The sequence below is a fragment of the Pyrus communis genome, chromosome 2, assembly GCF_963583255.1.
Source record: "Pyrus communis chromosome 2, drPyrComm1.1, whole genome shotgun sequence".
Classification (NCBI taxonomy): domain Eukaryota; kingdom Viridiplantae; phylum Streptophyta; class Magnoliopsida; order Rosales; family Rosaceae; genus Pyrus; species Pyrus communis.
In genome coordinates this window covers 9664140-9686254 of record NC_084804.1, presented here as the reverse complement: position 1 = coordinate 9686254, position 22115 = coordinate 9664140, and the positions used below count along the sequence as shown (strand labels likewise).

Genomic DNA, 22115 nt, shown 5'->3' with positions numbered 1-22115 from the left:
AGAATATCGACTGCTTGGGCGATATTGTGACATGATTCTATACTTAATAGTCTGAATTAATATGCTGGACAGACATGAACAGGGACTTGGTTGACATCTCCAGTGCAGTTGTGCAGTGCTTAGGTTCGAACGCCTCGTCTCCTAGGCCTTTGAAAACCCCGATACCCTATCTTCGCAAAAAAACATAATCATGCTTATTTACGAAGCAAAGAAATTAAACTAGTAAAATTTTGAAACAGATCTCTGAGTTTTGTTCTTCAAGTGGTGCCCACACGTAGTTTGAAACAGATCTCAGAATAGCTGTTAGACTTAATTTATAGAACAAAACTGAAGAATGCAAGTTCTCTCTAGAATTAAAGCCCTTCATAAAATAATTAGCTTCAAGTAAATAAAGTAAAGAGTCTAGAGCAAAACTTCTTTGTTTTGAACTTGTTCAACGCTGCCCAGTTCCAAAGCCTGAATATATATGTCAATGGTCATAAGGAATGCATCTCCTATTCGTTTTCCTTTCTTCCCTCATCTATCGATCTACACCAAATGATTGAACAGCCTACCGGAACTGAGTTTCCAAAACTTCTTGGCCCTAGAAACAACTTGGCCATAATCTTTTTGTTTTCCCTCGTTTCTATCCTGGTAAATCCTCAAAGTTGTACTGCATAACCAGTCTTTCCACTGTATTCGGACTCACTACGAGTCTCAGGTGCAACTCTTTTAAGACTCTGGTTGCCAGTTCCAGTTCTCCTTCATGCGCAATCCCTTCCACGAGAATGGTGTAGGTCATTTCGTTAGGCATACGCCTTTTCTTGATCATCATCTCAAAAACCTGGAAGGACAAGTCTGTTCTTCGAGACTTGCAGAAACCGAGTATAAGAGCATTGAAATTGTCCGTATCAGGTCTAAGGCTGTTTTCTTCCATTACCTTGAAAATCTCCATGGCCTCATCCAGCATACCCTCCAAACACAATCCTCTGATCAAAGATGAATACATATAAGAATCTGGAGTTGCCTCTGTTCGTGTTGCTTTTCTATTTTGATTCCTTGGTTCATGGTTGCCTTTGGTTACTTGAAATTGTGCTGCCTCAAAATATTTGGGTTCATGTAATGGTTTGCTCGGTTAAAATGTTTTTATTATATATAATTTCAATTTAACCTAATATCATGCACATAGAAAATATGATGAGCTTCTCATATATAATCTCATGATATTGGAGAAGCTATTTATACAACCTCTGAGAAATGAGCACGGCCATGTTCACTTGTGTTGAAGTCTGTGGGGGGTTTCTGTGTAAAATAAAATAGAATAAAGTGATCTATGTGGGAGATGAAAGTTCAGGATTCAGAAGAACAATTAAGTTTTTTCTGGAAGAGGGAAAGAGAGATCTATTTTAAGGTACCTTCCTTTTCTCTATTTTCTCATTCATTCAAACGCAGCCTGACACGTCCCGACCTGATATTGCTCAAATACTAGGATAGACACATGCTGGCCGACACTCGAGGCTGACGAAAGCCATTAATTGATACAAAAGCTAAGAATGAGAAATAAATAAGGGTTATGAATTGAAATACAATGAATTAACAACTTAGGAACGTGTTCAGAACATACAGCTAATTAGAACACTAAAAGAAATAATATAAAATTGAATGAATAAAGGAGTGGGTCCTACACCGAGAGGGCTCGAAGATGCCAATGCTGAAGTGCCTTGACGCCGGGATTGTATGCCTCGATTCTAAGACCTGAATGAGGACGCAAAACAAAGGTGAGTGGACCAGGTTCATATATACAATAATAATAAAACAATTATCAAGATACTAACCCCCACAGTTTATATAAAGAAAACTACTAGCATAATAAGTGATAGGTTTACTGAAAACCCTAGCATGCCAAAAACATCTCAAAAGACATATCGCGGAAAAACATCACGTAAATCAAAATATCAATCGTCTTACAGATCGTCTCGTAAGCACAGTGTGCTGCTAGTAAGGTCACTGAATAAATATAACTCCCGACCCTATGCCAGCATCGTGGTCTCTGCGCCCGTAGCCATAGATTACCAACTCACGGCCCAATGCCTGCTCCGTGTCCCTCAGCCCGTAGCTAGGGAATATTTCTCTCGGCCTAACTGCCAACACCAGATCCTCGCCCCAGGCGGCATAGTGTCCACTAGGTACGCACAAATAGTTACGCCTCTAAAAAATAACCGCTTCATAGTATAAGGTCATCCATCGTCTATACTATAAAGAGGGGTTTCTAAAACATGTTATAGCATCCTATCGTCATCCATCAGATAGTCTACCAGTTCATGATTTTTATAGAAAATACGATATATCAAACTATAGCTCAATGTAGGCTAATAATTAATTCCTCACCAAAAACGAGACGATAAACAACATATTCCATAAACATGCTTAACATAAAATCAGTTCATAAAACTCGTAAGGTATGCTATTCATTTATACAATTAAACTATGAAATCATGTAATTTTAGAAGGAGTCCACTCACAGATACTTCGTAGCAGCAAAGTTGTGCGGAAAAGGATTAAGGAAATCCCCACTAGCAAGTTCACCTAAGCACAAAAATGTACAATTTATCAAACTATGTCCAAACAATAGAATTCCAGGAAATGGACACCAAAAACGGATTCGAAACATCGAAATTGGCCTTGGAGAGATTTTGGGTTTTCGGGTCCTAAGGTTTTTGGTTAAAAAGGGTTAGGGTGAAAAGGGGTGGTTTGGGCTTAAACCCAAACCCACACAAACACACACACACACACGTGCACACACTCACACGTGCACACATACACACACCCACACACACTTCACAAACACAAACACATGCACAGCATGCATACGCATGCACGACATGCACACACACACATTCGGCCAGCAGGCCTAACTAAAAATAAAAGGGCTCAGGCCCAAGTTTAATATGACCCAGAGTATGGGTTAGGTCTCTAAAAGGTTATTGGGCTTAACTTAAATAAATGGGTTAGACAAATTTGAATAGGGTTATGGGACTTGGACTGGAAAGGCCCAAAGGTCTTGGGTTTGGTGGGTTACCGGATTCCAAGGAAGGAGAAGCTGGATTTCGGTCGGAGAATTCCCAAGCTCCGATGGAGCTCAAAACTCAACCAAAACATGTCATTCAATATACCAAATTGAAGCCCCGAAGGTAAGGAATCGAAATATACCCTTGGTTCCCGTCATCGTGGCCGGAGTTGGCCGGAAAATGGCCTGAAAGCCACGGGTACCCGCCGGAATCTTGGTTTAACACACCCGAACTGATTTCAAGTCCAACCTTCACCAAAACAGGTATACATACTCAGAAATTCGTACCAACATCCAAATTAAGATAGGGTAAGATGATTCTGAGCCTCACCTACTCGCAATTGGTGGAGTTTGACGGAGTTCGCCATTGCACCCTCTCGATGCTTGTCGTGGCAGAAGGAAGAGAGAGACTTCGACGTGTTGAAGATCCTGACGAGGGAGTCTCGAGGGTGATGGGTTCATCGAGGCTACAAAAGGGTGGGTGGTCTGCATGCGTGTGTGTGGTGCTCGGGTAGAAGGAGAGAGTGCAGAGAGAGTTGAGAGAAGAATGAGGGAAGGAGAGAAAGAAGAGGGTCACCCCGGGTGGGGGACACAAATAAAGGGGTGGGCCCCTTGGGCTCACGAATTAAGAACTAAAAAATCATTTTAAAATAAAATGGGGGTGGGGTTTAACATAGCCACCCATGGTTTGAGTTATAGCTTTATCTGAGTTCAATTTTCGAGTTTAGTTTTAATCACTTTCCATGGTTGATCTAATATTTGAATTACTTTGATTTGGTTCCTTTTGAGGGTTTTTGTTTCTCTGAATCTGACTTTTTGGTTGATGTGTCTTGATTAGACCTATATCCTAATATTTCTAATTTTCCTCATAGATTTTGAGCTAGCGTTGCTGATACTAAGTTCATTGTCCATTTCCTTTTGAAACTTGTGGATTGGACAAACAAATTCAGTGGCAAAATAATATATTATCTTTTGGTTTAGGACTCAAAACTGAATTATATACTCTTCTGGGAGGAACGTTTGCCAATCTGCTCGGCTGTCTGAAATGTTTAATATTAGTAGCAAAATGCACTTTTTGAAAGCAAGGAACTAATCCAGTTAAAACTACATTAATGTAGATAGATGCCCTTTTGGAGGAGCATATGCCCATCGGACATCTCTGTGAGAATGTATATCATAAATAGCAAAAGCACTTTCAGAAGTTAGTGACTTTTTGTGGAAACCGTAATGGACCGAGCATATTCTTGCTCTTGCTGAAAGTCTTTTTTTTTTCTTTTCTAAATGCATTGGATTGTAGAGACTTAAGGAAGTGAGGACCAATTCAAGCTAACACAAGGCATGGTAACCAGATAGTAAAGGGCACGCGCTCCTATCGTCCCACCGGTGAATGAATGTCGGTCAACATAATTGCTCGAAGATACATAGAGAACCGTTGTTTGATGCAAGTACAAGTGGTTGTATTTGGTTTCTCTAGTACAAGTTTAAAAGGGAAGAATGTAAAGGTGCACTTATCTACATTATGAACAAGTATTATTTTGATAAAGTGCAACATTGAATGGACAACCGTCATGTATATTTCAAGTTTACATGTGAGAAAAACAGAATACATGATTTGCCCGTAAGAACATCTGTTGAAAGATGGAATTATTTTTTATTTCTTTATGTCATAGAGTGCAAGCACCATAATACAAAATAGAAGGGTAAAAACATCACATAAATATAGTACCATCGAACATCATAAAATATCCTTTTGAAAAAAATGCCACTTTCAATGCAATTGCTACCCCATCACCATTTTTTTTTTTTTTTTTTTTTAAGAAAACCTCAATGATACGAGAGAAATTTTTATTAATATAAAAAAAAAGGTACAACTAGTCATGGAGACATAAACCTAACCCCTTACAATACAAGAAAAAAGATAACAAAAAATACATAAAAAAAGGGGGGACATAAATCTTACCTTTCTGGAAACAAAATCAACAAAGATGCAGAGAATTGCTACCCCATCACTTTATCTTTGATGTCATCAAAGAATCGAAAATAGGCATACCTCCACGATGTTTTTAAGACCAATGTACCACAAACACCCCAAAAGCCTACGATAAAGCCAAGTATCACGCTGACATAGAACCAGAACTTATAATTTCCATTTTCATTCTTGTCTTTTGCATCCTTCAATTCATCTCCAGGGCATTGAGTTGAAAGAGGAACACCACATAGCAATGGATTACCCATGTAAATGGATAAATCATTCAACGTTTGAAGTTGGTTTCCTGTAGGAATTCTTCCAGACAAGTTGTTGTAAGACAAGTTCAAGTGGCTTAAAAAGCTTAAAGATGACAAGCTTCGAGGCATCTGTCCCGAAAGGTGGTTGTGCGAGAGATCAAGAGTTTCAATTAAATGCATGTTTCCGATCTTGGAGGGTATCTTTCCGGTCAATTGATTCATGGACAAGTTCAGTGTACCCAATAAAACAAGGCTACATATCTCTTCAGGAATCTCACCTTCTAACACATTCGATGAAAGATCAATGCTCTTTACCAATATGAGAGTCGTGTTATACACATGTTGACCCCCTTTTAGTGTCAATGTGGCTTGCTCATAAAAACCATAATGGAGACCGTCTAAATTATCCTCACGAACCAGAGAAGCCAAATTATTCACACAGTTGGGGATCATCCCCGAAAAGTTGTTATGACTAAGGTCGAGGATGTGAAGATGGCTAAGATTGCACAAGTTATGAGGAATATGTCCAGTAAATAGGTTGGATCGCAACTGTAGCATATACAACATGGCTACGTTTGATCCACCAATCCATAAAGGTATTTTCCCGGATAATATGTTGTCTCCAAGATCAATGCTCCTTAAACTAGAACAATTTTGTAAGGAATCAGGAATTTTACCTTCAAAATTGTTGCTGTTGAGCTTCAAAATCTCTAATAAACTTAATACTCCCAATGAAGTGGGAATATTACCAGAGAGATTGTTGTGACTCGCGTCTAAAAACAGTAGATTGCTCCCCGCACGCCATGCACGAGGGAATTCTCCAGAAAACTGATTGCTTTTTAGGGCCAAAACTTCCAAGCTTTGGATGTTGCAAACAGAGTTAGGAATAGCGCCATTCAAATGATTCTCAAAGAGATATAGACCTTCCAAATTGGGCATTAACTGATCAATATTCGAGGGAATTGGTCCGGAGAATGAATTGCTTTGAAGATATAGAAGAGAGACATTAGTGGACCAAAGTGGAAGTGGGCCGACCAAATTATTACGACTCAAATCAATAACCATTGAATTTGGAAATTTTAAATGGGTAGGAAGGTTTCCAGAGAATTGGTTGTGAGCTAAAATTAGATAAATGACTTGGGTAGATATCTTCGACAACCATTCCTCTGGTATGGAATTTTCTGAGATTTCATTACCGCGAAGATTAACATTCACTAGTTCAGTTTGAGATCGAAGCCATACCCCAAAACCAGGACCCACCCGACAGTTTATGATCTCAATTGTGTGGAGCTTGAAAGGAGGGACCCAATCATAAGTTACTTCAAAACTGAGGGACATTGGTCCTTGTGTATCTCCTACTTGAAAATCTTGTAAACTAGTAAGATTTATGAAGTGGGATTCAGTAAGAATGCCTTCCCATATATTGAGGTACAGATGTAGGGAAACCAGCTCAGTGAGTTGTCCGATGCTTTCTGGAATGGAGCCATTCATATAATTATAAGAGAAGTCCAATGTTTTCAAGGAGGACAAGTTTCCGATGGAATCTGGAATCGACCCCCACAAATGGTTTCCACAAAGGTCGAGATTTTGCAAACTTTTTAACATTCCTAAGTGTTGAATTATAAGTCTCTAGCTTATTAAGTATTAGAAATAAGATGAGTTTTAATGTGTGTATTCACTTGAGCATATCTGCCAAGTGTAAGGTTAAATGATGTAAGGCCATGAGTGCCATGTGGTATTTGATCCATGTAATTAGGTGATGAGTGACTAAGATTAAAAGTAGTGTTTTGTGTGGTCCTAAAGCTAAGGCCATCAATTAAATGTAAAGCAGTGTGAGTGCGCATTGTGTGTGCTGTACAAAGATTATTCCTCTGCAATACTTTTGTAGAGAGAACAAAAGAAAAGAAAAACTTTTTCGGTTCAGCTTCTTCTGCTTGCTTGCTTTCTTGCTTCTGTTCAGCATTCTAAAACAAACCCAGCAAAATCAGATTCACACTAACATGGTATCAGAGCCTTGTTTCGATTAGATCTGGGCGTGTTTCTGTGAGCTCAAACATCACCGTTTCTGGACTCGGTGAAGTTTGCCGGAGTTTGTCTGTGATCTAAGAACTACGTGTTTTCTGGATTCACACAAGCTCACGATGGCTGGATCTGGGAGTGCTGAAGTGAGGACCCCGATCTTCTCCGGTGAGAACTACGAGTTCTGGAGAATCAAAATGGTTACCATTTTCAAGTCATATGGACTGTGGAACCTGGTGGAAAAAGGGATTCCAGTTTCTGATTCGAAGAAGAAGAAAGCTAAGACTGATGAAGATACAGATGTTGATGCTGACGATGATGAGAAAATGGCTGCAATCTTCATGAAAGATGCAAAAGCTCTCGGAATCATTCAAAACGCAGTCTCTGACCAGATTTTCCCTCGAATCGCAAACGCAGACTCAGCAAAAATGGCATGGGATCTGTTATATGGCGATATCACGGTGGGGATCAGGTAAGATCTGTGAAACTCCAGAATCTTAGAAGAGAATTCGAATACACTAGAATGCGTGATGATGAATCCTTGACTGGGTATCTTACTCGGTTAAATGATCTGATAAATCAAATGAAAACGTTTGGTGAAACTATGTCAAATGAGAGACTAGTACAGAAGGTATTAATCAGTCTCACTAAGATATATGATCCTATATGCTTAGTGATAGAAAATACCAAATGTTTAGAATCTGTTGAACTGCAAGAGGTATTAGCTATATTGAAGAGTCAAGAGCAGAGGTTTGATTTGCATTCCTCAGATGCAACTGAGAGAGCATTTTCTTCTCTTACTGTTAGTTCAAAAGGGCAGAATCGAAGTTATGCTCAGTCTAGTACTTTTAAACCACAGAGAAATTGGAATCAAAAGGGCAAGAAATGGGAGTCAAAACCAAAGTTTCAGCAAAAATCATACACAAATGTTGCACAGAATAGTACTTCCTCACAGGGTATGGGTCAAGAGAGTGTAAAACCTCAATGTAAGGTGTGTTCAAAGTTTCATTATGGTGAATGTAGGTATAAGGGGAAATCCAAGTGCCATAACTGTGATAGATTTGGTCATTGGGCCAGAGAGTGTACTGTTGGAAAGTCTGTTCAAAAGGCAAATTGTGCAAGTCAAATGGAAGTAACAGGGAACTTGTTTTATGCAAATTGTGCAGTTGCTGAGACTAAGGTTAATGGAGATTGGTACATAGATAGTGGCTGCAGTAATCATATGACAGGAAATGTTGATCTTCTTGTTGATGTGAATACAAATGTTGCAGGGAAAGTTCAAATGCCAACAGGAGGGTTAGTTAATGTGGCAGGAATGGGATCACTGGAAATTGAGACTAACAGAGGAAGAAAATACATTCGAGAAGTCATGTACCTACCTGGTTTGAAAGAGAATCTATTAAGTGTAGGACAAATGGATGAGCACGGATATTATCTTGTGTTTGGTGGACATATGTGTACTGTTTTTGATGGTCCTTCTCTGAAATGTCAAATTATCTGTGTAAAAATGAAAGAAAACAGGTGCTATCCTCTATCTCTAAGGCCTGAGAAGCAACTTGTGTTGAAGACCAGTTTTGCTCATTGTTCTCTGACTTGGCACAGAAGATTAGGCCACCTACACTTTGGTGGAATCAAGAAATTGAAGAAAAATGACATGGTTCATGGATTACCATATCTAGATGAGTATGACAAAGTGTGTGAAGGCTGCCAATATGGTAAGCAACACAGAGAAAGGTTTCCTAGTGGTCAAGCACAAAGAGCTGGTGCTCCACTTGAATTGGTTCATGTAGATTTATGTGGACCGATGAGAATTGAGTCTACTGGAGGAAACAAGTACTTCATGTTGCTTGTAGATGATGCAACCAGGATGACATGGGTGTATTTTCTTAGATTCAAATCTGAAGCTTTTATTTGTTTTCAGAAATTCAAGGCCATGACTGAGTTGCAAAGTGGAATGAAGGTAAAATGTGTAAGGAGTGATAGAGGAGGGGAGTTCTTATCAAATGAATTCAAGCAATACTGTGACACAGAGGGAATCTAAAGGCAACTGTCTCTCTCTTACACTCCACAGCAAAATGGAGTGGTTGAAAGAAAAAACAGAACGGTTATTGAAATGGCCAAGTCTATGCTTCATGACAAAGGAATGCCTTACTATATGTGGGCAGAAGCTGTGCATATTGCTGTCTATCTGTTAAACAGATGTCCTACCAAATCACTGGATAGTATAACACCATTTGAAGCTTACAGCAAAAGGAAACCAGGTATTGCTCACTTGAAGGTTTTTGGCTCAGTGTGTTATGTCCATACTCCATCTGAGCTAAGACACAAGCTAGAACCCAAGAGTATAAAAGGAGTCTTTGTTGGATATGCAAAATGTGAGAAAGGCTATAGAGTATTTGATCCAATCTCTAAGAGACTGATTTTGTCAAGAGATGTTGTGTTCGATGAAAACTCAGCTTGGGAATGGGAAAGAAGCACAGAAAAATATATGTCACTGCCTACTTATGAGTTTGACTCTGTTGATACATCAAGAAGTGAGAATACAGAAAATGACACTCAAGTTTCAAGTGGTTTATCACCTGGTATATTGGAAGAAGCTGCAAGTGGTATTGATGATACACAGATCAACTCACAGTCAAGTGCAGGTGTGAGTGACACTCAGGCATTTGATCATACTCCATTAAAATGGAGAAGGCTGGATGATGTACTTGCTAAATGTAATCTGTGCATTATAGAACCAGAGAAATATGAAGATGCAGCTAAGGATGAATCTTGGATGAATGCTATGAAGGATGAGCTCTCCATGATTGAAAAGAATGCAACCTGGGAGTTAGTGGATAGGCCAAGTAACAAGCCTATAATTGGAGTAAAATGGGTGTTTAAAACAAAGCTCAACCTGGATGGAACTGTGCAAAAGAACAAGGCAAGGCTTGTTGCAAAGGGATATGCCCAGAAACCAGGAATAGATTACAACGAGACCTTTGCTCCTGTTGCCCGTTTAGATACAATCAGAACCCTTATAGCATTGGCTGCACAAAAGAGTTGGAAACTCTATCAACTTGATGTCAAATCGGCTTTTTTGAATGGTGTTCTAGAGGAGGAGGTTTATGTGGAGCAGCCTGATGGTTTTGTAGCTAAAGGGGAGGAAGACAGGGTATATAAACTTCACAAAGCCTTGTATGGCCTAAAACAGGCACCACGGGCCTGGTATGGAGAAATAGATACCTATTTCTCACAATGTGGTTTCACAAGAAGTTTAAGTGAACCAACACTGTACATCAAGACAGAAGAGGAAGGCATTTTGATTGTGTCGATCTATGTGGATGACATAATCTATACTGGGAGCAACAAACGAATGCTTGAAGAATTCAAGGAAGACATGAAACGAAAGTATGAGATGACTGATTTGGGTCTTCTACATCATTTTCTTGGAATGGGAATAATTCAGACCACTTCAAGCATTTTCATCCACCAAAAGAAATATGCAAGCTCTTTGTTAGACAAATTTGGTCTAAAAGAGTGCAAACCTGTGCTTACTCCATTGGTTGCAACTGAGAAGTTAACCATGGATGATGGAAGTGGTGCTGCAAGTGAAGAATTATACAGAAGTTTGGTGGGAAGTCTCTTATATCTCACTGCAACCAGGCCTGATATTATGTATGCATCCAGTCTGTTAGCCAGATTTATGCACTGCCCTACCAGTAAGCATGTTGGAACTGCTAAAAGAGTATTAAGATACATTAAGGGTACACTTGATTATGGTCTGGAATATGTGAAGGGCAAGAACTCAATGTTAATTGGGTTCTGTGACAGTGACTGGAGTGGATCAATTGAGGACAGTAAAAGTACTTCTGGTTATGCTTTCTCTTTTGGCAGTGGAGTATTCTCTTGGGCATCTGTGAAGCAAAATTGTGTTGCTCTTTCCACTGCAGAAGCAGAGTACATCAGTGCTTCAGAAGCAACTACTCAAGCCATTTGGTTGAGATTTGTTCTTGAAGACTTTGGAGAATTTCAAACCGAAGCCACTCCAGTGCACTGTGACAACACCTCAGCAATTGCAATCACCAAGAACTCTGTGTTCCATCAGAAGACCAAACACATTAACAGAAGATATCATTTCATCAAGGATGCACTGAAGGATGGCATCATTGATCTGGTGTACTGTCCAACTAATGAACAACTTGCTGATATCTTCACAAAACCTCTGCCTAAAGATCGGTTTAATTATCTCAGGAGCATGCTAGGATTGAAATCAGCTCAAGACTTAAAGGGGAGTGTTGAATTATAAGTCTCTAGCTTATTAAGTATTAGAAATAAGATGAGTTTTAATGTGTGTATTCACTTGAGCATATCTGCCAAGTGTAAGGTTAAATGATGTAAGGCCATGAGTGCCATGTGGTATTTGATCCATGTAATTAGGTGATGAGTGACTAAGATTAAAAGTAGTGTTTTGTGTGGTCCTAAAGCTAAGGCCATCAATTAAATGTAAAGCAGTGTGAGTGCGCATTGTGTGTGCTGTACAAAGATTATTCCTCTGCAATACTTTTGTAGAGAGAACAAAAGAAAAGAAAAACTTTTTCGGTTCAGCTTCTTCTGCTTGCTTGCTTTCTTGCTTCTGTTCAGCATTCTAAAACAAACCCAGCAAAATCAGATTCACACTAACACTAAGGAGGCCGGGAGTTGGCTTTCCAGCCCGCAGAATGACAAGTCTAGTGACTCTAATGAATTATTTGAACAATTAGAGAAACTCCTCCAAAACTCTTCAATCCCCCCTCCATCAAAATCGTTGGCGCGAAGGCTTAAGAACTTTAGCTTGCACAAATTTCCAATGACTTCGGGAATTTGACCTTTTAGGCTTGTTGCAGATAAATCAAGGCTTTCCAGAGATTTCAAGTTTGCAAATTCACTCGGAAAAGGACTGGTTAAATTGTTTCTGGCTAGATTAAGCTCTTTGAGGCTAGTAAAATTAAAAAGCCAACTGGGAAATGCAGAATTAATCTTATTATCTGACAAATCAAGGATCAAAAGGGATGTGAAATTAATCTTTTGCAGTGAGAGTGGAATGCTTTTGATTTGGCACGACGACAAGTGTAACTCTAACAATGAAGGAAGCATGTTAATATCATACGCCCAACTGACTCTTGTGCTGCTAAGGTCAATGCCTTCGAGATTAAGGTATTTTAGGGAAGAGAGGTGAGAAAGCCAACTCAAGTTTCTGGAAGATAAATTGTAATTCAATCCGAGATCAAGAAAATTCAGGGTTGACAGGTTACCAAGAGAATAGGGAATCTCTCCCCCGAACGATGAAGAGGAAAGATTGAGATATTGCAAACTGTTAAGCTGCCCAAAGAAGTTTGGAATGGGAATACTGCCGTGGAAATTATTCATGCTCAGGTCAAGGTAATTCAAATATTTCAAGGATAATAAAGAAGCATTTATCTTACCTCCCAAGCAAGACTGTTCATGAGCCGACACGTCCCACCGTTCATCAGAATATGAAAATGGATACGGATATGGATTGCGGAGGTTCATCTTGACGACACGACCAGTGCTGTTGTTGCATGAAATTCCTTCCCATCGACAGCAATCATGACCCAACCAAGAAGAAAGCCTACCCGAATGATCAACAAGCTCGTTTTTAAAGCTCACAAGCGCTCTGCGTTCTTCCTCAATGCATAATGATTTCACAACACCAGTGGTCGGAGTTCCGATACCACCGGAGCAGAGTATAACAGCGGGTAGATAAAAGGATGCCATAAACAAAAGGTGAAAACAGAGGGAAACATTGAGGTAAATAGGCTTTAATAAAAAGCTTTTTGCATGCAAGGTATCCATTGGATAAATCAGGTATGTGAACAACAAGAGAACTCTTCGCATAATATATAGGAGAAATTTAGCCAAAATATCTGGTATTCAAGCCACGTGTCGTAACACGATAGGATTTTTATACGTACAATAATAGTATTATTAATTAATTAATGCACGTTCTTGACTTTGGTAACCAAAGCAATAACGCCGACTCCCAAGTCCCAACTACATTTTTGTGTGAAGGAGCTTGAACAATGTGAATTTTCAAATTTTTTTTTTTTTTGTTTTTTTTTTTTGTTTTTTGAGAAAGGCATTTTTATTACCATCACAAAATAATTACAAAGGAGGAAGCTCAAATACAATTTGCACAATAGTTACCGGCTTACACCCTAACATTGATCATGTATGTTGTGCATAAACATTTCTTTCAATCTACTTTTACTTGTGGAACTATCAATTTAGATAGCTTATTTGTCCGTGCTTATTTTTTAGTTTTTTTTAGGTATTTGATTTCATGTCCTCCTAATCAAGTGTGTTTTATACCGTTTGTTTCGCATACTAGCTCAAATAAATACAACTTTTTTTTTCTTTTTTGACCAAAACAACAACATTAATTTGTTATTTATTTTTATTTTTGTGGTGAATGAAACACTTCCTGAATCCTAACTGGGGACAAAAGAACCAAGTGCGTTCACACCCAAAATCTCCATCATAAGTAATTAGTGACTTTGAATTAATTATAGTCAACACAACTGGTAATGGTTTGGTCACACTAAATGCCATTTGTGGTGAATTCCGTTATGCGACAGAGACTTCGAATTAAGAGTCTTGAATTCACACCAGCATCGATTAGGCGGTAGACTATTATCATCATATTTAATGTTAATTTTCCAATTCTGTCCTCATTATACTAAATAAAACTATTTAATAATAAGGGGGTATTTATGTCAAATTATCACAACCCCACTTTCTCCGCACCCTTTTTTTCCTTGGAAAACTCTCCTCAACTGCTCAACACATGCATAGGATGTGAGCAATTGCTAGTATTATTTATGGTTTCAACATTATGTCAAGTGTGTTTAAGTCTTGCACCACTTAATATATGTGCTGAAATTCTACATATAAATACTGAGACGATAAATAGAATTGTATACTGGGTTCGAAGCTTCAAGCTGGGGGGAGGTTGAAAAATCTATGTGAGTCTTCTCGGTTCTCGAAAATGGTGGATAACCGTGATTTATCACTAGTTGTCCCCTTTTAAAAAAATAATAAAATAAATAAATAAATAAAATTGTATAAAAGCTATTCATTGTTGTAAAAATCAAACCGGCATAGTTCACATAAGAATTTGGAATTTGATTTGGATTTGATTTGTGTGTTTTGTATCATTTGCAAATTTGGAATTTGGAGTTTGATGGGTATTATGGGTGTCAAGAGAAGACTACAAAATGATATTCTTGTATCAATTATTTTCGAATGATACAACTCTGTGTGGACAAATTTTTATTTTTTTTTATTTTTGAACAAACGGATATTGTGGGGGCAGAGAGTAGGTTTAGCCTCACAAAGCTAATTTGAAGAAAATTTCCATCGAACTTTGCTTGAATTTTATGCCAATTATCTGGTAATTGGTATACTTGGATTTGTCAATTAGCCTCATGATTTGGCGACCAACAGACATAGACGAAGCCAATAAAAGCCCACTAGGGGCAGATGTCCCCACTCAAATAATATGTTAGTTAAGTTGTAGATTATATATATACGCATTACCTTTGAAAAAAAAACTTATATGTATCTAATATCAAGCATATCTCCGTACTACTACTCCATATCAAATACTATATGAGCAAACGTACTTTTATTCTGTCATTCAAACCAAAAAAACCCTCTCCAGCTTCTAATGTGTTAATATTTTTCTCATTAATTTGCCACTTTCCACTGCTACATTAAAATTTTTGTAACATTAGAATTGTGGTACATCGTCATTTGAAATTATCCTCATTATCATATTATGTATAAGCAATACTATATACGATTTTCTTAATTATTTTTCAGATTGCCCCTACTACAAGAAATTTCTTGCTCTGTCACTGCCAACAAATGTTTTTTTTTCTTTCTATTTTTTGTTTGTCACTCCATTCTGTTTGATTTTTGGTCTCCTTGGACTTTTACTTGCGTCCGTGGCTGGCAGTGAATGAGGAGATTTGGACTTTGAGAAATTTGCACCGTGATTGCAGCCTTGGACTTAGGTTTATGCGCTTTTGATTTTTCTTGGTCTTCCTTGATTTGATCTTGTGTGCGTTTGTGAAATTCGGCCTCGAAGTCGTACCACGTGCGTCCGTGGCCCTCTTTCGTCTGCACCAAAGGTGGGCCTAACTTTGACAAAAAAAAACAAAAAACAATAAAAAAAAAAAGATAGGCCTACCTTGATTTTTAAATGCCTAATACAAGGAAGATTAAATAGGTAAATTAAATGATAGGTCTTCAACACATACACTGAACACCGATCTAATCATGACGAACTGGTAGGATGTCGATAATTAGATTATTACATAAGTATTGATTAACGTGCTTATTTCTTAATAATGATACATTATTTTGTTATTAAATTTAATCCATCTAGCATTACCCTTTCTGAATCTTTTCATTGACTTATGTGGCTACAATTATTTTTCTTTAGGTAATGCTAAGGAGAGTGAATTTTGTAAACAAAAAATGACATGAAAATTGATCATAGGATCACCACTTAAGTGTTGATTAATGTGATTATTTCTTATTGATGACACAATATTCAATTTAAAAATTTAATCTACAAATTTAATTTATCTAGTATTATCCTTTTTCTTTTACCTTGATTTAGACATCTCTCTGTCATCCTCTTGAATACACAAAAGCTGGGCTGTTTCTCTTGTGCAAAAGACTTGTTTTACTAGCCTTGAAATGAAAGTTAGGATGGGTAATTCGACCAAAAAAAAGTTAGGATGGCACTAGTTTAGTCTAGAGGGAGTGAATAGGTTCTTACTTGAAAAATCAATGTTAAATTTGATTTTCGCATTCACGATACTTACTAAATTATTCTACACATATGCAATTAAAATGAAAAATAAAATGTGCACATAGAATGTAGAATTTAATGAGACAAAACCCACCATTAGGAAAATCCTCGGGCTCCCAAATTAGGGCAAACACTAAGAGAAAGAAGTACATAAAGACTTACAAAACCCATTAACTAGAAACGCATACTAGTAGATAGTTTTGTCTCCACGCTTTACTACTTGATCTCTCTTCAACCTTCAAGTGGAAATTGCACAATACTAACATGACCGTCAATCACTGTCTCCTCAAACATTGCAAGATACTAACTCAATCATGCACAATGTATGAAATAAAATTATTTTTGAAATCAACCACTTACGACAAAGCACATTTTCATAATTGATTTTAATTAAAGTGCAATGAAAATCAGTGAACAAAACTAAATTTCTCTTTCAAAAATACTTGGATAAAAACTGATTTTTCTACCATAAACCTCATGAAAAAAATAATTTTTCTCTTGAGAAAACACATGCAACTGACTGACATGAAAAACACAAACTTTCTGCTGTTATATGAATGACGATGTTTTTGTTGAAAATGAATCTCGCATTAATGGGAGGAGTGACCTTACATGTGCTTATCAAAGCAGATTGTCTCACGTGTGAAGCCCAACGGTCACACGTGCTCCACGTCACTTGTTTGTGTGGTTTATATACTAGGCTTAAAAATTCGCTACAGGGGCATGTTTAGAATGAGTTCCACATTAATGGGAAGAAGGACCTTGCATGTGCTTATAAGTAGTTGAACTATTCCCCATTTTACCAATTAATTTTATGATAAAATCTCAATTTTCTTTAGCTTTTTGTGCAGTGCTGCCTCAAATGCAAACTACAATATATACCTTCAGAGCATACAACAATATATAAGAATATATATATGAATTTCAAAACATGTAGCAAAGTAATGGATCTATATAATGCATGTAGTTGTTGTAGGCTATTATATATATATGACTTAAACAATGAAAATGCGGCAGCAATCCAATAAAAAACTCATTCTGATACACGCAGCAGCATCATTTTCACTTCCACGAAAACTCAATGGTAGCAACCACAACTCCTTTTTAACATCGACCCCTATATGAATAACTTGCGGCAACAGCAAGCAAAACCCTAATGTAATCTCATCTATATATAAGCTGCAGTAGGAAACTTCAACACGACTTAAAACTCTAAATAGATATTAAAAATAAAAGAACAATATTTTGCTACTCAAAGATGAGTATGAACTCCTACTGAAAATTCTTAGTGTTTTAAACACAGAGTTTTGTGTTTGTGATCAGAACCATTCATATTATGAATCACATTGTAAAGATCATCTCTGCAAAAAATAAATTAAAACTAACATCGTTTAGTCAATCTATTGTAACAAATACATAGACAGTTCGTAATGCTTTTACCAATACGTTTCATTTGTTTTTAAATAATTTGATGACTAAACGACCTTAGTTTTAATTGATTTTTTGCAGAGACGATTTTGAGTAAGAATTCTTACTCATTTTTAAATAGCCAAATATTGTTCAAAATAAAAACAAAACATTTGGAATTTATCAATATGCTAAAGGTGCAAAACTATTAAGTTGTAAGAAAGCAAGCACAACAGTAAATGTACAGATCAACTAGTAGGCTAGGGGTCTACGGCTAATTAAAAAGACATTGGATTATAATTAATGGCTCGTTTATATAACCATAATCAAAATAGGAGAAATTAGATTGGTGATAAATTAGATTGAGGAGGAGTTGGAATGAGAAGGAGTCAGAATCAGATTCCAATTGAAATTGTTTACTTAAATGTTTTGGAATTAGAATATGAGTGAAACTGAGTTCATATAAGTTATTTATTAATTCACTTGAATCGAAATAAAAAATACTATTATTACTAAAATTCGCTTGTTCTTTTATGTTTTATGTCTTCCGTATATTTATTTGTAATAACATTTTAATTTGTTTAATTTCACATCAATCCAATTCCTCCTCCCCTCTGGGCAATTTGTTTATCATCCATATACTTGAACACTCCTTCCCTCTCGGCAAGTCTGCGTACCTTTTCTCTCCTGGCCGTCACCAACATCTTCCCCACGCAGCCTACCTCATAGCCACCTCTTCCACCTGCGAAGTATTTCATGATTTCTGGGTTTTTTGAGTGATTGCTTCCACGGGTTTGTGGGTTTGGATTTGGATTTGAATTGTTTATTTTCTGGATTTGGGTGGTTGATTTTTGAATCCTGTTTTGGGAAGACGTGGCTGGGGTTCTTGAGCTGGTAGGTTGGGAAGTGAAGCCCGGTCGCACAGGGAGGTGGAAACTGGAAAGTGAGGAGTAGACACATGAAGGCAGGGTGTGCAAGGAGCGGTGGACTTGTTCTTGTTGGGATGAGTGGCAGACTTGAAATTTTAGAACTAATGTGAGGGTCATAATAGGTAGAAAAAGTACATTCCTGGTTCCCTCCTTCTTTCGGAATCCAAATACCTCACCCATCTAAGGAATCCAATTCCTCCAATTTGGGGAGTTGGATTCCTTATTTTGTGGGGTCCCACCACTTTTTTGATTTCCCTTGTTTTAGTAAACGCTTCAATACTCTGTGATCGGAATTCAATTCCTTGTTTTGATTTCGATTTCGATTATTGGTACGTAAACGCGCCATAAGATAAATGAAATCTTAATTAAAGTATCAAACTAATTAATGTGCAAAGTCCAAAACTATACAGTCAATTTAACACAGACTTACCATATGAATACTTATGCACGTCAAACTTACTTGAGTAATGTCTTTAAAATGCTTTATATTCTTGTGATTAAGAGCACGTGAAACAAACTTAGACTAAAATAAGTAGAACTGAAAACATGATTAGTTTAAAATATTATAAACTCAGAATTTTTGCTACAAATTGTCAAATTTTCACTGAAAAGTCTTCTTTTTAGCTTTAAATTCCTTTCTTTCCTTCATCGTGCAGAGGTTTACTTGGAAGACAATTGGCCATCTTTCTACCCTTTTGACTATTTTGTCTGTAGTCCCAAACTTAATTAGTAAGTGAGAGTTATGCCTTGTGTGGTCCATTTTCTAGTTGCAGTATCAATAATAACTCTCCGATATGTGCAAGCTTGCAGGGATTTGTACCAAAATCTTCGAAAGATTGGAATTTGGGATATTGGTCTGATGGATGTGTTCGAAGGACTCCGTTGGCCTGCAGCGATGGAGATGGCTTCATAAAGTAGTGGGATTAAATTGCCAGACACATCAACCTCGTGGTTTGATAAAAGCACGAGCCTTAAGGAATGCAAGGGATTATGTTTGGGAAACTGCTCATGTACTGCGTGTGCAAATCTAGACATCAGGGAGGGAGGAAGTGGCTGCGTGCTTTGGTTTGATAACCTCACCGACATAAGAGAATTCCCTCCCGGCGGTGGTCAAGACCTCTATATACGGGTGGCAGCTTCAGAACGAGGTACGTCTTCGACCTTTATCTGCAGTATGCAAAGTAGGGTTTAAATAAGTTAGTGTTAAAATCACAGTTACCGCAACACTACGAGATCACATGAAAAGTTTGTTTTAATACAGATATTTCAGATCATGCTAAGAAAAAGAGCAATTTCAACAAGAGACAGCTACTAGCAATTCTCCTCAGCTCTGAAGTTTTTCTCATGGGATTGCCAGTTGGAATGATATTGTGTATACGGCAGAAGAAACTCAGAAATGAAGGTAACTATTTTCGGACACATTAAAAATGCATTAGATAAGGTAGTTAGTATTTAACTAGCGATGGTGCTCGCACGATGCTGCGGGTTTTTAAACCATATAAAACATATCAAAAGTTCCACGTATATATACGATATGCAATATTTATGCATGTGATTCATGTCTTCTTAACCATTAACAGAACAAACTGAAAAAATGAAAGTCAAAAACTACACTTAAGTATAAATATAATTGCGGTCTGCAAATTCATTTCTAAGTTCTACAACTGCCACTTATTCCAAAACAACTACTTACTCGTCCTCTCCATCCTCTTTCTCTCCCTTCATAATCCCTGTGATTGTCTTTTTGGATTTTGGCAGCTAAACATGCTCATTTTAATATTCTCTGCATCCACATCATGAGGACCTTTTTGTACCTGAAGTTGCAGCACAATAATATGAGAAATCTTGCAATACAACACTACCAATATTAAAGATCATAACATGCAGAGAGACAGTGACATGACAATCTTCCAAACAAACAATGGGGTTGAAGGAATGCATTTCAGAATACTACATACCCAAAATGTTGATTCCAAGTTGAGCATATAGAGAGAAGAAGCTATCCACAAAGTGTTAACCACCACGTGATATTGAAAGATGGTTTTGACGTGTTGGGTGATCCAGTAACTAATGCAAGTTCGAATCTAAGTTTAAATCCCTATCAGCACTAAAGCATTATCTTTCAGCATAACTCATGACTCAAGCTAATAAATTTAACAACTCTTAAGAATAATCAGAAATCCAACAACCTTGAAGATATTTGACCCTCCCCAGTCCACAACATAGAATTGATGGTTTCCAGACGCAGTATCAAATTTAAAATAGTATTGCACCAGCAAACCATTGACTGATGTACACACAACGTAAATGCGTGGGCTTGTGAGTGTGACATAACATTGATCTAAGTAAACCTCATAAACCAAAATCAAAAACAGTAAACCATTGCTCCAATTTTCTCAAAACACAAAAAATATTCCTGTATTTTGCTCTCATAAAACCCCACACTAATCTCATCTCATTTAAAACTATCCTAATCAGATAGCCTGATTGAAATTTATTTGGAGAAATTGATCAATTTTCGAATGGGTGGCCTTATGAGTGTGCGACATAACATTGATCTAAGAAAAAAACCAAAATCAAAACTAATTTAGAAAACACCAAATCATGTGGAACTGGAAATGATAATGAGGGGCAGGCAACCCAGCTCAAAAGGAATTAAGCAGTGTATACGAAATAATTGCAAATGCATATTAAATATTCAGTGGTATTTGAATCACAGGTGTATACGAAATTCTAATGATCATAACAATATATCTTAGACCAAAATAATACATCATTTCGTTTCAAAAAACAATACATTATTGATCATAACAAAGGTTCTAAATTCTAATGAAAACTCGTATCAAAATTCGAATTAAGCAGTGTATTAAACAATAACGGCAGCACAACAGTACGAAAATGCTCTCATAAATGAATTAAAGAATTCTAGATGTTGTGATGCCTAACTTAGGATAAGGTCTTGGGGTGAGACTAATCAACAAAACAAATGATCAATGTTTAGAGACGCTTACATGGATCTCACATCATAAAAATTAGAGCATGCATCAAAATCCACAACAAATATCACAAAAATTAGAGAATGCCCCAAAATTTGAGGCCCAATTCTCTATTTCATAGAGAAGAAAAACCAAAAATAAGGATAACAAAATAACATTTCTCTAGTAATAAAAATTCAACAATACAGTAACAAAATTACTGTAACTGAATATACCTCAAAAAGCCAACGGCCCAATTGTTCCGTCCAACTATCCAAATTTCTGAAATTCACAAACACAGCAAATCCATTAGCAATTTGACATGCTTAGTACAATCAAAATTCACAGGAACAAACAAACTTTGCGAGCTAATTAAATATTCACACACATTGTACTCACACACACTGCATACACACACAAACTGATTAGACACAATGCACAACATTCACACACAGAGTCACATACACACTCACACGCACACCCGCGCATACTGTGTCATATGTAGGCACACACATTCACACATACACCGCCATGATAAACCACACTGCATCCACTTACACACTCGCACATTCCCACATACACTCCATGTGTATTGCTTTGCACACAATATCCTTATCACACATACACTGTCATGAAAACCATTCTGCAGA

The 22115-nt window shown here is 37.3% G+C and overlaps 1 protein-coding gene across 1 annotated transcript; it reads right to left on the bottom strand.

Annotated features, from left to right (window-relative positions):
* Positions 1-4996: 4996 nt before the first annotated feature.
* LOC137727063 (receptor-like protein EIX2) lies at positions 4997-13112 on the bottom strand. Its single transcript, XM_068466002.1, has 2 exons — positions 11962-13112; positions 4997-6885 (listed from the first exon to the last, which is right to left on the bottom strand). The coding sequence occupies exons 1-2, from the start codon at positions 13046-13048 to the stop codon at positions 5045-5047; spliced, it is 2928 nt and encodes a 975-aa protein (XP_068322103.1). The 5' UTR covers positions 13049-13112; the 3' UTR covers positions 4997-5044.
* Positions 13113-22115: the final 9003 nt, after the last annotated feature.

Excerpts from the sequence above, each read along its gene's own strand:
- LOC137727063 (XM_068466002.1), bottom strand. The coding sequence starts at position 13,048 with ATGGCATCCTTTTATCTACCCGCTGTTATACTCTGCTCCGGTGGTATC. Across the intron at positions 6,886-11,961 it reads GGAAAGCCAACTCCCGGCCT|ACTTAGGAATGTTAAAAAGT; the intron begins CCTTAGTGTTAG and ends TTATAATTCAAC.